The 20,569-nt window shown below is 43.1% G+C and overlaps 1 protein-coding gene across 1 annotated transcript in view; it reads right to left on the reverse strand.

The window, feature by feature from the left end:
- The window catches only part of Slc25a24 (solute carrier family 25 member 24), a 39,034-nt gene that overhangs the window by 9,175 nt on the left and 9,290 nt on the right, over positions 1 to 20,569 (reverse strand). Inside the window, exons 2-6 of the mRNA XM_075981574.1 lie at positions 14,068 to 14,194; positions 9,413 to 9,500; positions 4,460 to 4,571; positions 2,281 to 2,439; positions 657 to 803 (exon numbers count right to left, since the gene is read on the reverse strand). Coding sequence (XP_075837689.1) covers positions 657 to 803; positions 2,281 to 2,439; positions 4,460 to 4,571; positions 9,413 to 9,500; positions 14,068 to 14,194 — 633 coding nt within the window. The remainder of the gene's footprint in view (positions 1 to 656; positions 804 to 2,280; positions 2,440 to 4,459; positions 4,572 to 9,412; positions 9,501 to 14,067; positions 14,195 to 20,569) is intronic.

A 20,569-nucleotide genomic window follows, 5' to 3' on the forward strand; every position in this document is an offset into this window, starting at 1 on the left:
GTATTAAACTCTAAGGTTCATATAGGCCATAGTAAACCATAACAGAAGAAATGACAGAAGAAAAATATTGTGCAGCCGTTTCAGTGATCCTGCTAATAGCCACAGAAGCCGACCTCCAAACCCATTGCTGTGCTTCAATCCAGCCCACAGAGAGGGAGGCAAATGCTTCATTTGCTGTCTCCTGCATCCACTCAACAAACACTCAGCACTTCGCCTGTGCTGGGCTCTGCCTGGGTGCTGGAGGGCAGGGAGAAGCCCGACCCCTGCCTCCATGGAATTTTCAAGCTAAGTACAATTCCATTGACACAAAGGAATTCATCTGAACAGTTTTCTTTCCAGGGCCATTTTTGTAAAGCTTGGATGAAGTGCCCTGTGTCCAAGCACTCAAGATGAGTCAGCTAAAGTCACGCTTTGAAGAACTACTTAGAAAAGAGGGGCGGGGGCGGGGGAGCCTCCCTCCATAAATGGTATTCTGGAATCCAAGATTCCAGAATTCGGCTCTGGGGAAGCATTGAGTTTATTGAGTCCTAGTCTCCCAGAAGGAATTTTCTCATGGAATATTAGGAATAAAGTCCCAGAGCGCTGCGTGCTGATCTTTAACTGAATCAGATAGCTAACTTCTTTTGTTGATGATCTCCACAGGTAATAGCAATTACCTGTTCATAAGCCCAGAACTTAACAGCTGTCTCAGGAGCGATTTTAATGACATTTGTGCCATTTCCTCTCCAAAGGGAACGGAGTCCTCCTTCCTTTACCATCTGCCGAAAGCCTCCTAATATATTCATTGATTTGGAACCATGAACCTAGAAATAAAAGCAAAGCGTCATGGGATAGTTCTGCATATTGTTGAAAGTAGGTCTGAGCTGAGTGCAAACACCGGATCCTGGATGCTAAAGCCTCCTCCAGAGAGCATCTCTGATGGGCTGCATTCGAGATGCACAGGGCACAGACAGAAGCAGATCTACACTGGGAACTTTGCTGGGCTCAGCCCTCTGCACTTCCTTCCCTTGGTTAATTTGAATCCGTATTTCTTCCCTGTAATAAACCACGACCATGAGTCTGTATTTTTATGAGACCATCTACTATCAAACCTGAAGGAGACTTTGGAGGGACCTTCAAATGTGTAGAATCTTAACAATCTTAACAAAGCCACTTTATTTTAAATAACAAACTTCATAATAACATATGACAAAGGAAAACATGTGTGCCCATTCAAGCTTTCTCAATAAAAAAAAATCTCTTTTATCCAAACAATTTAAAAATAAGAAAGTGTTGACTATATATAGTCAATCATAAAAAGCACAACTTTAAAAACATTTTTAAGGAACTGCAGAAATGGCTCAGTGCCTAAGAGCACAGGCTGCTCTTGCAGTGGACACAGGTTTGATCCCCAGTATCTCCAACAGAGCTTACAACCGTGAGTAACGCCGGTTCCAGGGAATCTGGCACATTCTTCTGGGATCTGTGGGCTCTGCATGCACGCGACACACATGCATAGATCCAGGCAAAACATCCATACACATAAAATAAAAACGTATTTAAGCAACTGCTAATATCTTCTACACTATTCCCATATGCCGGTGTTTACGTAAGTTAAACTTTAGAGCCGTCCTTGGTAGATACTCTGACTACCGTTACGGAATGGAGAAAACATGAGATCTCAGAAGTCAAATGCAGGGTAAGAACCAAAGGAAGGCTCTGGAGGTGAAGCTACTTCCTGCCTCATCTACTCTTCTTCATAAAGGAAACTGGTTTTTGCAGTCTCAGCTTCCTTACATGTACGTGGAAGTAAACCAGCTGCTTTCCCGAGCTCCATGAATATGGAATGGGTTGCCATGGTGTGCACAAACAGATATTCTTCCTTCTCTCTCCGACACCAGCGAGCAGCCAGGCCTGTCTAGAAACCCAGGTCTTTTCTGCTAACCTTAGCTCTAGAATCACTTCTGAAATTATATTCTCATCACCAAGATTCAGGACTTGAGAAATCCTCTTTCTCAAGTCTTAAAATCAAAGAAAATATAATTTGATGAGAACCCTATAATAGCATCGAGGTTTTGTTTTTGGTTTTTAGTTAAACATTTGAAGTCGCAGAATACCAAAGACTAAGATTTCATTACACACAAGTACTAACAATTTACAATGTAATGGAACAGTACCAAATACTTAGACAAGTGGCTAATATGAAGGTTAATGGTAGAAGAATATCATTTTTTAAGATATGAAGAACTGTGACTACACACAGTATGCTTTGGATACAGGCTGGCACGTGGCATGACTCACCTGCATCATGACCTTGAGACGATCCAAAGGTGCTGTGCTAGTTCTAGAGACTGCGCCAGCCACGCCTCCTGCCAGCAGCTGCCGCCACCACTGTCCTGATTTTTTCTCATCTTCTGTGAATTCATCCGGAATAGTTAAGCTATCCCCTATGTCAATGCCCTGGTAAAATGGAAAGAGATCCCACAGTTCTTCAGACACAAACAGATAAGCCCAGAACTTTCTTTTTGTGTAGGAGCTATTACTGTATTGATCAAGGTTTTCCCTGGGGATTGACAGTGAACCAATCGGAACATGCACGCGTGAGCATCTAGTCACACGGAATGTCACGCAGAATCCGACACACAAGACCCTGGGAACTGTCAGTTGCAAAGTCACAACTTCCTCCTTTTTTCAGATCAGGTGACTTTCATTGGAATGAATGGCAATGAAAGGGGAATGTTTTACCACAGTTGGTCCTTGTCAGTCACTTGTCGCAATGCTAGAAAGCCACACAGTTGGTGGCAGCTTTGAAAAACTACTTAGCCCGTACTTCAGACACTATTTGTCTTAAGTCCCATTACACTCTGGGCCGTGGAGTATATATAATTTAAACATGAAAATTTTACAATTAAACTTTGCACATAAATAGCTCTACGCTCATCATCTATATAGCTTGAGGACAGTTTTATCACTATGATACTTTTAACTTAATTATCTAAATGCTGCGGTGGGTATAACTAGGTCATAGAGCACTTTCTTAGCATGCTCCAGGCTCCAGCATCACACACAAAACATGACTTTGACATAAAACTTTACGGGCAAGAATGAAAGGTAATGAGCCGTACTTTGGGAGTAATACTCTCTTCCTCGTTACCAATAAAATTTATTTATGATTAGAGTGTCAAATGATCAACTATCCCCAAAGATATAATACAAAGTTCACACAGCATAAAATGTATACTCATAACTGGTTTTATAATGCTCTGCGTAAGCTTAGGCATTGTTAGTGGTGACAATGTGAACCCTAGGTGTACTGAGTGAGAGTCAAAGCTACTTCTCCCCAAGTACAGAAGACAAGTCCACGGGTTAAAGGGTGGGAGATCCTGCAGAAGGTTCCCCAAGGGCTTTGAGGAGCAGACTGTACAACAGAAGCTAATTTACACCAATACATTTTATCGGATTGTGAATGAAACAATCACAGGGGAATTTTGTGGAGTGTGCACTGGCAGGAAATGCCAGGCATGCGAGTCAATATGATTCTCCAGCATTCAATGAGCAATGCAGTCCCTTGGGACAGCCATAAATCTAGGCAGCCTGACTAAACAAGCAGTTTCGGGAGGGACCTGAAGCCATGTCATCTTTAGCAATATAGAAGTACAGAGATGGTTGGGTTATACATGTTTTCTGACTTTAAGACTTCCCTGTGGCAGAAGCATTAAATGCCAATGAAGTAAGAGCAGCTAGCTCATCGAGATGGGACTTCTTCCAAGTTTTGAGAAGAGCTGTATTTATGCCACCTTGGGGGCTTTAAAGATGCTCCATTAATCTGTGCCTAATAGAATAAACAGATCTAGAAGTTAAATATCGACTGGGACTTTCTTGGACTTGGCCGGCCTTTCCAGGGTATTACAGTGTTTGGGGGTAGTAACTGTTGGGAACCAGAGCTCCGTTAAGCATAAGGGGCTACAAAGACTGACGGGCTGCATAGAACTTAGTGAGCAGGGTCAACCTATCTCAACTACCTTTATCCCCCTGAATATGTGTCTTTGCCCACCTCTGTGTGTGACCTAACATCCTGTGTATTAGGTAGACCCTTTGGAAGGCTTGGACAGACCTCCTAGATTCTACCAGCTCAAGGCTAGGATCACACGGCCTCTGAGGACCATAGCAGAAAGTTCCCTACTTTGCTATAAGCCCTCTGTCTGATGTTTCCGCCAAAGTATTTGAAATCATAAATCATAAATCTTTATTTATGATTTTCTGCTGTGTTACTAGAAAAACCTCATGAAACTATTTCCGTGTTAGAGCACTGAATTTAGGGTAACCTGAGTCTATGTTCCCAGACCAGGGTCCCTCAATTAGATACAAAATAAATTATCTCTTTGTCTCTTTTAAGGTGGAGCTGTGTTTCCTGCATTGACATTAAACTTATGCTTATACCTGTGCTCTAAGAAGCTACAGAAACAGAAAGCAAACTTACAGTAGAGTGTTTCCAGAAACGGATAATTTCTTCGATGTCTGTAACAGGGTTAAATAAGAAGTAGTCTCTCCATTCATTCCAGTCCACTGTCATGGTCCCATCAGAGTCAATGCTGAAGGTTTAAACAGGTGGTTAAAGATCAAGACATGGACACCGCTAACATGACTGCTCATTTTACAGAGTGAAATTTTACCTCCCAGATTAATATTCTTAAAGAATTTTAAAAACGTGTTGGCAGGTTTAAAGGGTTTAGCAAAAGACCATTCGATTAGCAGGCATGCAGCCCTGGAAAAAGAAAACCACACCACTCACAGTGACTCATATGCATACATTATGATAGATTATGATATTTCTGACCATTTTCACTACTTGGAGAAAAGCAGATCCAAACATTATGGAGAGCCCACTACAGACCACACTTAGCACTCTGTCAGACTCAAGGCATCAGGCTAAAAGACACAAAATGGGTAATGAAATATTAAGGAGTATGAATGAATAAATTTGGGGGCCATTTTTTTCCTCTCACAAGCTCAGGGAATTATTTCTTAATACCCTAAGACTGAAACACTTGGGTGCAATTTTGAAATAGCTTTCAATTTTCTTCTCCAATTTTCATCAGTGTAAGAAAATTAGCAGTGGTTCTAAGAAACCAAAATCTTATTCCTGGTTATTTGAGTTTTCAGAAATCCTGGTATCTCATCAATTCTAAACTCAGCATTCTGTCATCTTACATGTGTAAGCGGTAATACTTTGTGGGGTGTGGGGTGTGTGTGTGTGTGTGTGTGTGTGTGTGTGTGTGTGTGTGTTTAAAGCTTCTGGGCAGAAAGCCCATTCTATGAGATTTTCCTAAGAACAATATGAAATCATACTGGGCTTTATTTCGTTATTGCGTTGTTCAATACAGATAGTTACTAAAGTGGTAGGTGCAAGGCGCTTCTTTATGTATTGAACTAACATGTCTGAAAAAATATTTTAGTGTTTCCTCAGATATGATGCTATAATTTATATGACAGTGACACATGCAAGCAGCCTACAAATAAAATACAATTTTCTGATATTTATTATTATGTTCTCAGTGCTAATGTTAATTCCCATTTGTCTCTGTGAGATTATACTTCAGCTTCCTTGCCCCAGTGCAGAGGTGTCGATGTCACTAGGAATCCTAGTCACCGCTGGGTTTAAACTGCGTTCTGGGTTGCAGTATTAGCAGCTCTCATTTTATCTATAGTTTCTGGTTTTGGGCAGTGATTTAGCACTTAACCATAACCCCTAACTTCCCTCTCATGAGCATGCTCTATGCGGCAAGTGTCACCTTAGAAACATTGCACCATTTTTGTTCTGTTTTGTGTTTTGAGATAGTGTAGCCCTGGCTGTCCTGGAATGCACTCTGTAGACCAGGCTGGCTACGAACCCTCAGAGATCCCCCTGCCTCTGCTTCCCAAGTGCTGGGATAAAGGGTGTGCACCAACACTGCTGTCATCCTACAGCTTTACTGAATTTCCACTCTGCCCCACGCTGTGGGAAGGCACGTGTCCACGGGAGGTGCTCTGTTGTGCAGCACACAAGATGAGTGTTGGTGCATTTGCATCTCGTGTAGACTTGGGCTGACAAGTTGCTTTATTCCTAATGCTCTCAAAGGAAATACAAGAAAAAATGATTTGGGGCCTTAAATGAGAGAAGATAAAATCTACACTTTGTTAAGAGTGTGTCAGTTTTCTTTGTCTTTTCAAAGAATTAACTCTTTGTTTCATTACGACACAAAAATTTCCCATGAACTATTTCATGGAAACTGGGGGTGATAACACATTTGAGAGATTTTGCACTGATGGAGTGAGTTTTGTTTCAAAGATGTAAGAAGCAGGCTGGACAGAAGACTCGGGAGTTAAAAGCACTGGCTGCTCTTATAAAAGCTCTGAGTTCAACCCAGCACCTATGTGGCAACTCATAACTGTATGTAACTGCAGTTCCAGGGGATCTGATGCCCTGTTCTCGCCTCTATAGGTACTGCATGCACATGGAATACACACACACACACACACATGCCAACAAAACACCCATACACGTAAAATAATGTTTAAACAAAACTGTTCAACGCACACAAGAAAATAAAGTAATACAGCACATAATAGAATTAGAACCAAGGACAGAAATCACATGATCATCTCAATAGATACAGAAAAAAAAAGTTTGATAAATTTTATATCTCTCTATGTTAAAAGTCCTGAAAAAGCCGGTGGCAGAAGGGTCATATGTCAACACTACAAAAGCTACAAGTGAAAAACATATAGCTATATGTTGAGTGGGGTAAAATGAAAGAATTGCCTCTAAAATTTGGAGCAGTCTAAGGTGTCCAATATTTCCACTCTTGTTTAATACATACAATGTCTGAAGTCTTAGGATGAGTCATAAGACAAAAGAAAGAAATCAAAGAGATACGAATAAAAAAGGGAACAGATCAAATTACCCTTGTTTTCAGATAATAGGATCCTATATTTAAAAGACCCTAAAGATTCTAGCAGAAAACTCTTAGGTCTGGGGACACTTTTAATGGATTAGTGGGATACAAAACTGGCATGTAACAGCCAGCAGCTTTTCTACAGACCAATAACAAGCATACTCAGGAGGAAAACCATCTTGTTCACAGCAGCCGCAACTGAATAAATAATAAATATTAGGAACAAGCCTAATCAAGAAAGTGAAAAATCTTCCTAATGAAAGTTGTAAATATAAAATACTGGAAAAAGAAATAGATGACAGTAAAAGATGGAGAGAGCTTCCAGGCTTGGGGATTGATTGACAGAATTACTATTGCTCAAATGACCATGTTACTAAAAACAATCTACGGATTCAGTGTAATCCCTTTGCAAAATTCTAATGACATTCCTCCCAGAACTAGAGGAAACAATCTTAAAATTCATATAAAAGCAGAGAAGACCCCCAAATAGCTAAGCCAATTCTGAGCAGAGTAATGCTGGAGGTACCCCCATAACCTGATTTTAATTATACTACGAAGCCATAGCAACAACAGTAGCAGAGGACTAACTCAAACACAGACGCTTAAATCAAGGCACTAGAGCAGAGTGCCCAGAAATAAGCCCACTCGACCACAGACGCCAGATTCTTCTCAAAAGGCCACCTCCTCAACAAAATAAATAAATGAGAGAGAATTAAACACCCTCCATAAAACCTCCACAAATAATCTGATCATTAAGTGGACAAACGAGTTGTACAGTTCTCAAGAGAGGCATAAATGGGCGGTAAACATGTGAAAATTGTTAAACAGTTCCTAGCCATCGGGGAAGTAAGGATTAAAAGTGCTCTGATGTCCCATCTGACCCCATTCCAAATGGCTCACGTCCAGAAAGCAGGAACAGCGGGTGCAGGAGGGAAAGGGAAACTTTACACTATTGATGAGAGTGGAAATTAGTGCAGCCGCCGTGGAAATCAGCACCGAGATCCCTCCAGACACCAAAACTAGAACCGGCACATGAGCCTCTACCGGTCCACTTCTGGGAATGCACCCCAAGGACTCTACGCCTGCACACCTCAGAGGTACGTGTGTCTACTGCTGCTCTACTCACAGATGCCAAGACATGGAATCAGCCTAGATGCCCGTCAACAGGTGAAGGGGCACACACACACACACACACACACACACACGCACACACCAGAACCGACCACCATAAAAAAGAAATTCTGTCGTTTGCAGGGAAGTGGATGGAACTGGAGTCGGTCGTGATAAGAAGTACGGCAGGCTTAGAAAAACAAATATTGTAAGTTTTCTTTCATGTAGAATCAAAATCCATTTTAAAGATGTAAGTAGAAGGGGTGCTATTTGGGTGAAGGAGGCCAGCGGGAGGGAATCGGGATGAGAACAGGCGGGAGAGAAAGACTAATATGACTGAGACACTCTGAAGGAAGAGAGAGTTAACACATGCTAATACTTTAAAAAAAAGAAAACAAGAAAGAAACCAACTTGATTTAAAAACTATTAGCCTGAGGTTGGGGAGATAGTTCAGTGGTTAAAAGCACCGTGTTCTTCCAGAGGACCTGGGCTCAGGACCCAGCCCACACCAGGTGGCTCACAGCATTGAGCATCGCTGGCTGGTCAGAGGTCGCAGCCTCCCGGTGGCTTAGCAGCAGCTTATCTCAACAGCTCAGCAACCAGGAACCCGCCCTGCTTCCTGCTTTCTACCTGCCCTTATCTGGAGAATGTACCCAGGCCTGGAGGACTGGCTTATCTAAAAGCTGTCTCTAAACCAGCCGCCTGATTAGCTTGATCTCTGGCAGAGAGATCCCTGCTGAGACCTGTGCTAGGGGCTCTGCCTTAGGACCCTGCCGCCACACAGGAGGCCTTGTGAGAGGAGTGTGCCACTAATGCAAATTAGGAGTTGTCTACAAATTCCACATAGTCCTTAGATTCTGGGATGAAATTGAGCTGAGTCACTGAAATCTGTCTCCCGGAGGGCTGTCTCCATTCATGCTCATGGGCTGACAAAGCTTTCTGTTCCCCATCTGCCTCTTTCCCCTCTCGGCCTGTTCCAGGGGACCTGACACCTTTCTGTACTCCACAGGCACAAGATATGCAAGTCACACACACACACACACACACACACACACACAGGCAGACAAAACACCAATTACACATAAAGTAAATGTTTTAAAGCAACACCAAAACCCCTTAGCTCCTATCTCTAGACACAAGAATCCCTGCTGTCCCCGTGCTCCCGAAGCCTTGCAACAACCAGCTAGTCCAGTTTAAGCACCCCTCTGCCATCCCTGCCCTGCAGATAGTGTGTTTACATAGGAACAAAATGGGAAGGGAGGAGGGAAAGACAGTACGTGAAGGTAACGAGGTACACTGAGATGCAGGAAGGCAGTTGATAGGGCCCTTAGAGACCAGCATGGAAGACGAGATGTTAAAGAAGTTTGTCAGTTTGACGGAGAGCTCACCTTTGGAGAATCAGCTCCGCTTGCTTTTCAGAAATATGCAAACCCAGCATCTGGAGAGACTGGACAATTTCGGAAGACTCGATTTTCCCTTCAAACAATGAAAACAGTGTCAGGTCAGGCTCGGAATCTGAGAACACTTCTGAACCATGCCAGCGAAGCAAAGCATTCAGGCAAGCCAGCGATCTTCTTAAATGCATATTGTGGCATCGGTACTCAAATTGTTCACAGATACCTTAAAATGCACACATACTATTTGATTCATAAGCCTAGTGGATAAACAGTGATATTCCTCCAAGTGTAGGCCAAAAGCTCCCATCCTTGCTGGGTGATGAGAGTGAGGAGCAGTAGGAGGGGGATCTAAATCCTGACCGTCTACAAGACAAACGCCATTAAACCAGGAACTGCTCATTTAAAAATGCCCATATCTGCATTTTAATAAGTAAAGGGGCATTTAATTAATGAGGAGTCACATGTGACCAAGTAAAAGAGAGCAAGAAATAAGGAACTGAACAAAAGAACACAGACTTCTGAGAAATCTCAGTGAAAAAAAGACAATGAGGAGAGAAAAGCAATGGAAGATAGAAAAATAATACAAGGGGAGTCTGAAGACCCTGCAGATGGAACAAATTAGGGAAAAGCGGAAGAGAGGAAACAGAACGCACCATGAACACAAGCGCCCCTGCTTTCCCCTCAAGGGGCTCACATACTTGTGAGGCCTGGCATGGCTGGGACCATGCACAGTAAGAGGTTCTGCAACCACGCAGTGTGGACGGCAAGCTCCTCAGGGAAAAGGGACACACAGGGACAGGGGAAAGGAAGACACCTTCTGAGTGAGGAACCTAAAGAAGTGACAGGATGCTGAAGGAGACCACTCAGAGAAAGGACAATGGCAGGAGACTCTGGACAATGGTGGGAGGGGGGCAGAGGGGACATCATTTCAACAGTGAAGTGCTTCGTATCCCTCCCAGCAATCTCCTAGGCCATATAGTAGTCATCGTCGTTGTCTTCTTCTTCTTCTTCTTCTTCTTCTTCTTCTTCTTCTTCTTCTTCTTCTTCTTCTTCTTCTTCTTCTTCTTCTTCTTCTTCTTCTTCTGTTCTCCTTCTCCTCCTCCTCCTCCTCCTCCTCCTCCTCCTCCTCCTCCTTCTCCTCCTTCTCCTCTCTCTCTCTTTCTCTTTCTTTCTCTCTCTCTCTCTCTCTCTCTCTCTCTCTCTCTCTCTCTCTCTTTCTCTCTCTCTTTCCCTTTTATCTTCTTATTTTGAGTACCCATAAGTTTTTATTCTCCCAGGGAAGAAGGGAAGGGAAAATCAGCACTCTTACAAAATGATTATACAATAGGAATATAAGTACTCAGGTACACTAAAAATCAACCATGAAATAAACACCCCAGTGGTGGAATCACCAAAGCCCAAGGAGGTTCAGTCTCCTGCAGTTCAGGACAGAGTAGGGATCGGGGAAAGGACAGACTCCCACCCCCCCGCCCCATAAATTCAAGACTTCTCGCAAAGCTTTAGTTTTTAGCAGTAAACATAGAGTTACATCTGTACGCCTCCTAGTAACCATCTCGTGGCCGCTTTGACAAGCTTCTTGTACCGGTATTAAATTCCTGAGTGACCTGACTTATACACTCATATTTCCTTTTCTGGTTTTCAGACAGAAGGCCCCACAATTGCTTCTCTCTACCTAAGGGTTATAGATTAAGTTGGTTTAATCCATCCAAAGGCAAATCACACCAAGCAATGGTCTCGCCAGGGGGAAGTGGCTCACCTGCAATCCCTGCGTTGAGGAGGTGAAAGCAGGAGGATAGCCAAGAATCTGAGGCTAACCTGGGCTGCACTCTTAAAAGACTCAGTGGTCCACTGCACAGCGGCTGTGTTCTGTAAAGTTACTGCAGGCACTGAATTAGCAAACGCAAAACCACTGATCCTGCAGGGGATTTGGGTGCAGGTTCCTGAGAGACTCTATCACAGCATTGTCATCCACTGACCTAAGGTTGCCTCGTGTTTGTCCGGACACCTCATGACTGTGTGCTGTTCATTCACTGGCATCGAACCCTTGGAAAATGGTTCTAAGAAATCTACATTCTGCATGGTATACCCCATGGCACTCTTGGACTTGGACTAGCACCATGTATGGGGAACATTTTATAAAGTAAAATTATCCACCAAACAATGTACAAAGATGCAAACAAAATGCACAAAACAGATCTTGAAAGAGACAGTTGCTTACAGTCTGAGAGTTAAAATAAAGAAGAATGTCACCTATGTTTTAAGAATCAAGAATATCACTTTATCCTTATTATGTCTCAACTAAAAATATCTATGTTCAATGATTCAAAGTTTTTGCTCTTCTCTGCATGGCCATGAACAACTGGAATACACATCTTTGGATTAATTCTGAGGCTAAATTTTAGCAAGTAGTAATATTCACCAGTACAAAATCCACAAATAATGAGAAAATAGACTACATATGTTAATGTTAAGGGATCCTTATAAACAAAAACATGAGCCTATAATGGTAAATTGTTTGAAAATATATATGAAGTCATAAGTGGAGGGGGGGGCAGTCTACATTTATAAAATATGTATTGTTAAAATTTCACCTCTATTTCCTATGGTTTAATTCTAGTTTTCTGGGGAGGACAATTTATGTACTAGGTGGCTGATGTGGGATGTCCTTCTGTGTATGTGTTGCCTTAATTGGTTAATGAATAAAGCTGCTTTGGCCAATGGTAGAACAGAATATAGCCAGGCTGGAAGGGATATATAGAGAGAGTAGGTGGAGTCAGAGAGATGCCATTTAGCTGCCAAAGGAGAAAGATGCTAGGCTGGAAACTTACTGGAAGCCACAGTCCCGTGGCCATACATAGATTAAAAGAAATGGGTTAATTTAAGATGTAAGAGCTAGCTATAAAGACACTGAAGCTATTGGCCAAGCAGTGTTGTAATCAATATAGTTTCTGTGTGATTATTCGGGTCTGGGCAGCCAGGAGACAAATGAGCAGTCTCCGTCTACAGGTGGCTGAGCACCTGTCACATAGTAGCTGGTCCTGAGACTGTTAATAACACACAGACAACACTGTCTCTGCAACTGGACTGCAGAGGATCCAGGTCAGGATAGAAGTTTACATGCAGAAAAGAGAGTTCATTTTAAAAAACTGGATTTAGCCGGGCAGTGGTGGCACACACCTTTAATCCCAGCACTCAGGAGGCAGAGGCAGGCGGATCTCTGGGAGTTCGAGGCCAGCCTGGTCTACAAGAGCTAGTTCCGGGACAGGCACCAAAGCTACAGAGAAACCCTGTCTCGAAAAACAAAAAAAATAAAAAATAAAAATAAAAAACTGGATTTGCCTGAGGATTGACCTCGGGCTTGAGGGCAATATACATAATGCAAGGTTTACTGGCGGCTACAGCCCCCACCTCCACCACACACTGAGCTCATAGCTGTTGTGAGCCGTCAACAAAACCATCTGTAAGGTTTGGTTATTTGAAGGAATTTGATTTTAAGTTAATGTTCAGTCTAAATCATTAGCTAGTACATTATAACTGTCGATCCAAATAAGGTCTGTTGACTTTCCAAACGAAGTTTTATTTGAACACAACCATATAATTTGCCTACATATTGTCTTTGGCTGAGACACAGCCACAACTCAGACTACATAACTCACATAGTTAAAATATCTATAACCTAGAATTTTATTGAAATGTTTTATACCAACCCTTGAAGAGAATGATACTTTTTTTCAATCTATTATTCAACTTCTTTCTTGAATAACAAGTCTGTGAATTGAACCATTCATTAGGGGTTGGGAAAGGTTTAGAGTTGCATTATAATCTTTTTGAATTCATCCTTCCTGTCAATGGTTGCCTCTGGACATGGGTCTGGTGTTTTTCCACTGCTGATTTTCTTCCTACTTACCTGGGACTCTATTCCCAAACTACTACTTTAAGCAAGGCAATGCCATCCTGGCCAGAAGGTAAAGACTAATGCTGAGCTAGTCTCATTTTTAGGATCAGAGACTATCTAAATAACTCTTCCAAAGAGATTATAAAATGTAAGATATGAACTTATTATTTTACAATACACAGTCATGCCTGTATATGGAAAAATAAATACCTCTTATTGGAAGAACAAGTAAATAATTATTATTTTAAACTATTATTATTTTATTTAATAATACTATTATGTAAATAATTATTATTTTAAGTGAAATGAGCATGATCTCAATGGTTAACACTGTATGGCAATTTTTAATTCAACAGAAAAAAAACTATAAATTTTCTTCATGAAAAATATGGTCTCAAGGCTGGAGAGATATATCTCGGTGATTAAGAGAAATTAGTGCTCTTACAGAGGACCCAAGTTCAGTCCCCAGCACACATGCTGGCTGGCTCAGAACTACCCATAACTACATCTCCAGAGGGTCTGCAGGCACTCATGTGCAATAACTCTATGCATGCGCGCGCGCACACGCGCGCGCGCACACACACGTACAACTAAAATAAAATCTTAAAAAAAATAAATGAATAAAAACATGATCTCTCAATCACATTAACAAAATAAACGCTAACACGAATAACAGTCATCTGGAAAGATTATATCTTAGACGTGGAAAGCGTAAAGGCAACTTTGCATAAGAACTGACAATGGGACACACCATCATTATTCTTGTCCAAACTTCTAAATGCCAACTTCATTTTCTTCTCATGGTCTTTCAGGTATTTCATAAATTCTTCAAAATCCAGCTGTCCATCTTTGTTGATGTCCCCAGTAACAAAAATTTTCTACAGGAAAAAACAGAGAGAGAGAAAGAAATCTTATTGTTAGCATGGGCTAAAGTAAAGACTAACTGTGTATTGACTTCCAGTTTGGGCCAGCTGTGTTAGTATCCAATATGGCATAGCTCCGCAACCTTTCCTGTGGTTAAGATTCCCAGGGTTTCACAGGCAGCGGATGGTGCCAATTTAATAATTACACGAAGACAAGGCTTCTCTTTTGAATTGCCTTTTAATTCCCTCTGTGGAAATAAAGGCAAAGCCCAGAGCCATGTCTTCTGAGCTTGCTTCATCCGTGTTTTCTATGGACCCAAAGACGGGGCTTCCCCTACAGGAAGCTCTGTAACAGAAAAGGGGAGATTTGGCATGTGAAGAGGTGGGCACAGGCTGGCAAGCCAGCAGCGGGATCCAGTGTGGATCTATGGGAAGGCATAGCTGTTCTTAATGAATCCCAAATTGAAAATGGGAACCAAAAATTAAGAGAACTGTCCCTTAGATTAATCAAGTCCTGGCCATTGGGGGAGAGGAGAGGCTTTTACCGATGCTATTGTGCAGCTTCCTGGACTATCACTGGAGACAGACATCAAGCATCTTCCTCCAAGCCTGACAGTTGTAAGGTCAAGGTTTCCTGGCTGTAGATTCTGAATCAATGTCTATTTTTATTTATGACCCTACCGTGATCTGCTTGCATATTCTGTCTCCCCTACTTGTAGAATGACAAAAGAAAATTATCCCTTCGGATTTCTTATTTTTCTAATAAAAAAGTATCTTTTGCACCTCACACTATACAATGTAAACTTCTATCTTAAAAAGATAATTGAATTCTCAGTCCATATGAATGATATTTCTTCTGCAGACATATGAGAACCCACACATTAGAACTTCTTTGATGTGGCCTTTACCTGAGGAGAAACCCAGGAATTCTTTTAAAATAATGTTCCATGTGGTTGGTCCGGAGCCCTGGGAACGGCTCTCCCTTGGCTTTGAAATGAATGTGCACCCAGAATCAATGGACATGCTAAGCCTCACACCTTTTGCCAAAAAAGATTTGCAGAAAAATAAAATGTTAAAAAGGAATAAGTGGGTTTCGAAGAACTTAAGCTATTTATGATGAGATCCTGGATTCCTTCTAAAAGGTTAATTGGTATCAAATAAACAAATACACATCACATTTTGGAAGAAGAGGGACCAGGGTCCCAAGATCCACCTCCATATGGGAGATTTCCAACTCTTGAAGTTGCCACCTTTAAGACACACCTCTTAGAAGTTCCAGCACCAGCCCCCAATAGAATCACTGGCTGAGTGCCAGGTCATTAAAAGGAACACCTTTGAGAAACGTTTATCCCAGTCACAGCAAAAGACAAAGAAACCACAGTGTAGTGATGGGCATACGGAGTCAACTTCAAAGACAGCTGGCCGACATACGGAAGCGTAAAAGAAAGACTCCAACCATCTGCACAGCTATTAGGATATGGATGGGTCTTACTTAGGAAGAGAAACAAAACAAAATTGCTCCCAACCGCCACTGAGCCCCCAAACACATGTGGAGTGAATGTTCCGGTCTTCTAAACCAAGGCACATCTTGGTCCCTTCTGCTCTGGTGGTTTGAAGAAGGATGGCCTCCATAACCTCATATATTTGGATGCTTGGTCCACCTGTTTGGGAAGGACTAGGAGGTGTGGCCGTGTTGGAGGTGCATCCCTGAGGGTGGGCTTTGAAGTTCTAGGAGCTTATGTAATTCCCAGGCAGTTCTTTCTCCTGCCTCCCAATTTTGGATGAGATGTAAACTCTCGGCTACTTCTCCAGTTCCTGCCTATCTGCCTGCAGCCAGGCTCCCCATCACACTGGTCATTGTTTCGCCCGGAGACTGTAAGCAAGTCCCCAACTAAATGCTTTTATAAGTTTTCTGACTCACAGGGTCTCTTCACAGCAGTAGAAAAGTAACTAAGAGGTGCCAAAGCTACTAACCCAGGCCTCTGATGACGGGAGAACACAGAACGAGTAGTCCCCATAAAACAGAACTGTAGCCCAATAGCAAAAGCAATCAGAAGCTGGAAATTTTATTATAGCCACAAGGAAAACTGAGAAATACTCTTGAAGAGATTCGCTGCGAGGATGACCTTGAACTTTTTCTAATCATCCTGCCTCCCCATCCTCGGTGTTGGGTGGAGGCTGGCACCACCTCAATGGCGTATAAGGTACTGGTGATCGAATCAAGCCCTCTACCTGCCCGCTACATCCCTAGCCCCTGGAGGATTCTTAATAAACAGAAGCAATACTAGTCCAGCGGCACCTCAAAGGACCAGGTCAAGTTTGAGAACGTCTAAACTATGACTCCATTCTGCCTCCTCTCCAGAGGTCCTGACCCCATATCAATCTGAGCTTCATGAAGCCCACCTCGTCATCCTCCAGAGAAACATTGGCCCCTAAATCCTGCAGGCCTTCCTGAAATTCAAAGAGGTCCACAGCTCCATCTTCATCACGGTCCAGATACCAAAAAAGATCTTCGTAGAGGGAATCCATGTGCAATGTCTCCTGCGGCCCGGGTAACCCCTGCTATGGCCCTCTGAGTCCCCCAGGGGCTGAGGTCCCTGGGATAGGACAAAGAGTATGTCTGCCCACAGTGAGAGAGAAGGACGAAGGCAAAGCATCTGCAGGGGTTACCGCATCAGAAGGAGAAAGCCTCATCCTAACCGTCCCGAGATTGCCGGGGCATGCGCAGGGCAAGAACCAGTGGGCTACTCCGGAACCAAGTTCCGCCCCCGAGTCCATGGGCAGGAGGTCCTGCCTCCACGTTCTACAGGAGCCAAGACAGAACCAGCCATGCCCTGCCACCACTTTCAGAGACCCCAGCGCAAGACCATCTAAAAGAGAAGTTTGTATTTTGTCTTGCTTTGTTTGGTCTGTTTTGAAAAAAAAAAAAGACAAATGCGAGAATAGAGTGGAACTGGGCTATTGCTCTGTGATCTGCGGACAGTCGTAGAGGTCACCCGACCACTTTTGGAAAACTGTGTGTGGTTTGCGACTTGTTATTGTTTTCTGGGGTGCTGGGGAAGGAATGTGTTCGAACATGCACATGCTAGAAAATCGCTAACTGCTCCACCACTGAGCTTCAGGTAGGGTCTATATTTTTAGTTATAAGCAGGTTGTCCTAAGAAGAGGATTATTTTTAGGGGTGAAGTGCACCAGGCTGACGGTCATAAAGACTGAAAACGGACAGCTAGGAAGCCAGCATGGGACCGACCGAGGCCCTCTGCATTGGGGTGACAGTATACAAGCTTGATCTTTTGTGGGGACTGTAGCAGCGAGACCAGGATCTGTCCGTGATGCATGAGCTGGCTCTTTGGAATTTATTCCCTATGGTGGGGATGCCTTGTTCAGCCTTGATGCAAGGGGGTGGAGCTTGGTCCTGCCTCAACCTGATATGCCTTGCTTTGTTGACTCCCATGGGAGGCCTTACCCCATCTGAATGGAGAGGAAGGAGGAATGGATGGGGGGACGATAGAAGAGAGGCAGGGGGAGGAAACAAGAGGAGAGGAGGGAGGGGAAATTGTGGTTGGTGTGTAAAATAAATTTTTAAAAAAATTATGAATTAAAAAACTGAAAATAAAGAAAAATTGGCCCGTGTGGATCTTTTCTTCTGTGTTCCCCCCTCCATCTCCACTTCCCACCCCTGATTTTTTTTAATTTATTTATTTATTAAGGATTTCTGCCTCCTCCCCGCAACCGCCTCCCATTTCCCTCCCCCTCCCCCGATCAAGTCACCCTCCCTCATCTGCTGGAAGAGCAATCAGGGTTCCCTGACCTGTGGGAAGCCCAAGGACCGCCCACCTCTATCCAGGTCTCCTAAGGTGAGCATCCAAACTGCCTAGGCTCCCCCAAAGCCAGTACGTGCAGTAGGATCAAAAACCCACTGCAATTGTTTATCTTTTATTTTTACACAAAATCTATAGTGATTCTGGGGGCAAAATTTCTCCATCTGGGCACCAGTTGAGACCCAGAGGATAATCCACAAATGGCCAGGGGTTAAGGCAGCTGGACTCCAACGAGAAGGCAGGAGAGACTGTTAGTACTATCTGTGGCTTTTCAATGCCCACCGTCCTGAGCCATGGGAAGCCCTGAAGACCGGTTCACACATCTGCGGCCCCTCGTCCAGCTCCAGGAAAAGTGCGGAAATGCAGTTCCGCGGAAAGACTCCCTGCTTTTACACGGCTTGTTTTTCAAACTGAATACTTTTTCAAATGAAAACACAAATGTGCTGTGAGACGGCACCGGATGCCTGAGCCCCAGACGGAAGGCTCCTCAACGCTAGGCCAGCCTGAGATAACGCGTAATGAGACCTTCACTCAAAAATAAGTATTTTAATTAGATATTAAAATAGAAAATTTAATTCTGCCATCCTCCATTAGCTCTATACTTCTCATCATACCAAGTGCTGAGAGCAAGACAAAGAGCATCACAAAGCCTAGACAGATTCCCTCAAGGAGGAGGGCGCACCACAGTTAAACATAGGTATTGCTGTAAGCTCTGCAACAGGTATTTCCCAAGAGCTGTTGAGCAGGGGCTCACACAGAAGGCTGTTTCACAAAACCTGTGGCCCAATTGTAAATGAATTGTCTCACAAAAGAGGATTTGAACTTTTGGATGTATTTATTTGATGGGGATGTGCTTGTGCATTTGTGTGCCTTTCATGTGTGCTGGTGCTGGAGCATTTCAAGAATGGGCACCGAGTCCCCCGGAACCAGTGTCCGAGTCCCCTGGACCTGGTGTTACAGATGGCTGGGAGTCGTGCTGGTCTGAGGAACAGGGGACAATGTGTTGTCACTATTAATTTCCCACAGATTTCTCAATTTTCCGCATTGAACATCGTTGTATTCTCCTCTGCCCTCACCCATCTCTCCTTCTGCACCTTCTTTCTAGCTTTTTGTTTTGTCTTTAAGTCAAAGATTAGACTAGAACATTTTAAAAGATAGTCCCAAAATATTCTCTGAAATACTCTGCTGGACATCAGAACAGTTAGGACACTGGAGATGGAGGAAATCATCTGAAATTTAATGTCTTGACGTGGAAGTCATGATTAACATAGCTCAATGCAGAAGAAGAGTCAAGGAAATCTAACTTAGGCTTAGAAGACGTTGAAACAGTACAGCATCCTCTACTTCTGAAATATAAAATAATAAAACAATAAAAGGAAGCATACCCAGGATGAATTTACATTGGGAGGGGTCTTTCTTTGATCCACACTATTTCTGTGGCTATATTTTATGAGTGTATGGAAGACAGAGATGGTTTGGGGCTGGAGAGAACCAGGTGTTCCTGAACCCAGGTTCATGCTAGCAATTTGAATAAATGTGCTCAGTTAGCTTGAGAAGCTCCAGGCAATTTTAAGACTAAGCTTTTTGCCATAATTTCACAGGCAGAGCTCCTACTGTGAATTTCTTAGGAGACATTTGGATTCATAGGAGCCTGGGACCTTGAAGCTGAGAAGATCGCAGTATGGACAAAATGCTTGTATCACTCAGCTTCCACGCAGATGCTAACTCACCTTATGTATGGGATCCAGAAGTAGGGCTTTTGTGAGTAGTTAGTTCACAAAAGTGGAGCCGTTGTGAATGGGATCAGGGCCCTCGTAATAGCCAGTGACCTCACTTGCTTCTTCTACCGTGTGAAGATGGCTAATAGGCGGAGCTCTCCATATAAGCACATGTGGATGGCTACGGGCTTAGGTAAGGATACCTTTAAGATATGCCATAAGGCCAAGGGCTCAGTGCTTGCTGTAGAAGTGTGGAGATCTGTGTTTGGACCCCCAGCATCACATAGAAAGCTGGGCATGGTAGCACACTCCTGTAATAGCAGTACTGGAAATTCAAAAACAGAAGATTCCAGGTCTCGGTGCCCAGTAGTCTAGTCAAGCAATGAGCTCCTGGGTCAGGATATGGTGAAGAGCAATAGAGGAAGACAGCCCACACTGACCTCTGGCCTCCATATACACGTGCACACATGCCTTCACATATACTAAAGATGTAGTGTTACATGCACTAGATGATGAACGTCTTGGGGACTCGATAACAAGAATGGTTCAATGGGGTAAACTGAGCTCAGGGATAATCCAGGTTCTCTAGTCTGTAATTTTTCATTCTTTTCTTTTCAAAAGGACATTTTATGCTTTCACAATCACATATGGAATAGAATTGAATGCAAAACAACAGTTTATCAAAGTCCATTGCTTTGCTTTGATTTTTTTTCCCTCAGGTTTTAACTCCACTGGGATAATTATAATTTCTCTCTGAATAATGGAGATGCTAGATTAGTATTTCTCCCTTTTTGTAGTGTTAGGGACCTAGCCCAAGCCTTCACACACACTATACAAATGTTGGCCTACTA

The sequence above is a fragment of the Microtus pennsylvanicus genome, chromosome 7 (genome assembly GCF_037038515.1).
Source record: "Microtus pennsylvanicus isolate mMicPen1 chromosome 7, mMicPen1.hap1, whole genome shotgun sequence".
NCBI lineage: Eukaryota > Metazoa > Chordata > Mammalia > Rodentia > Cricetidae > Microtus > Microtus pennsylvanicus.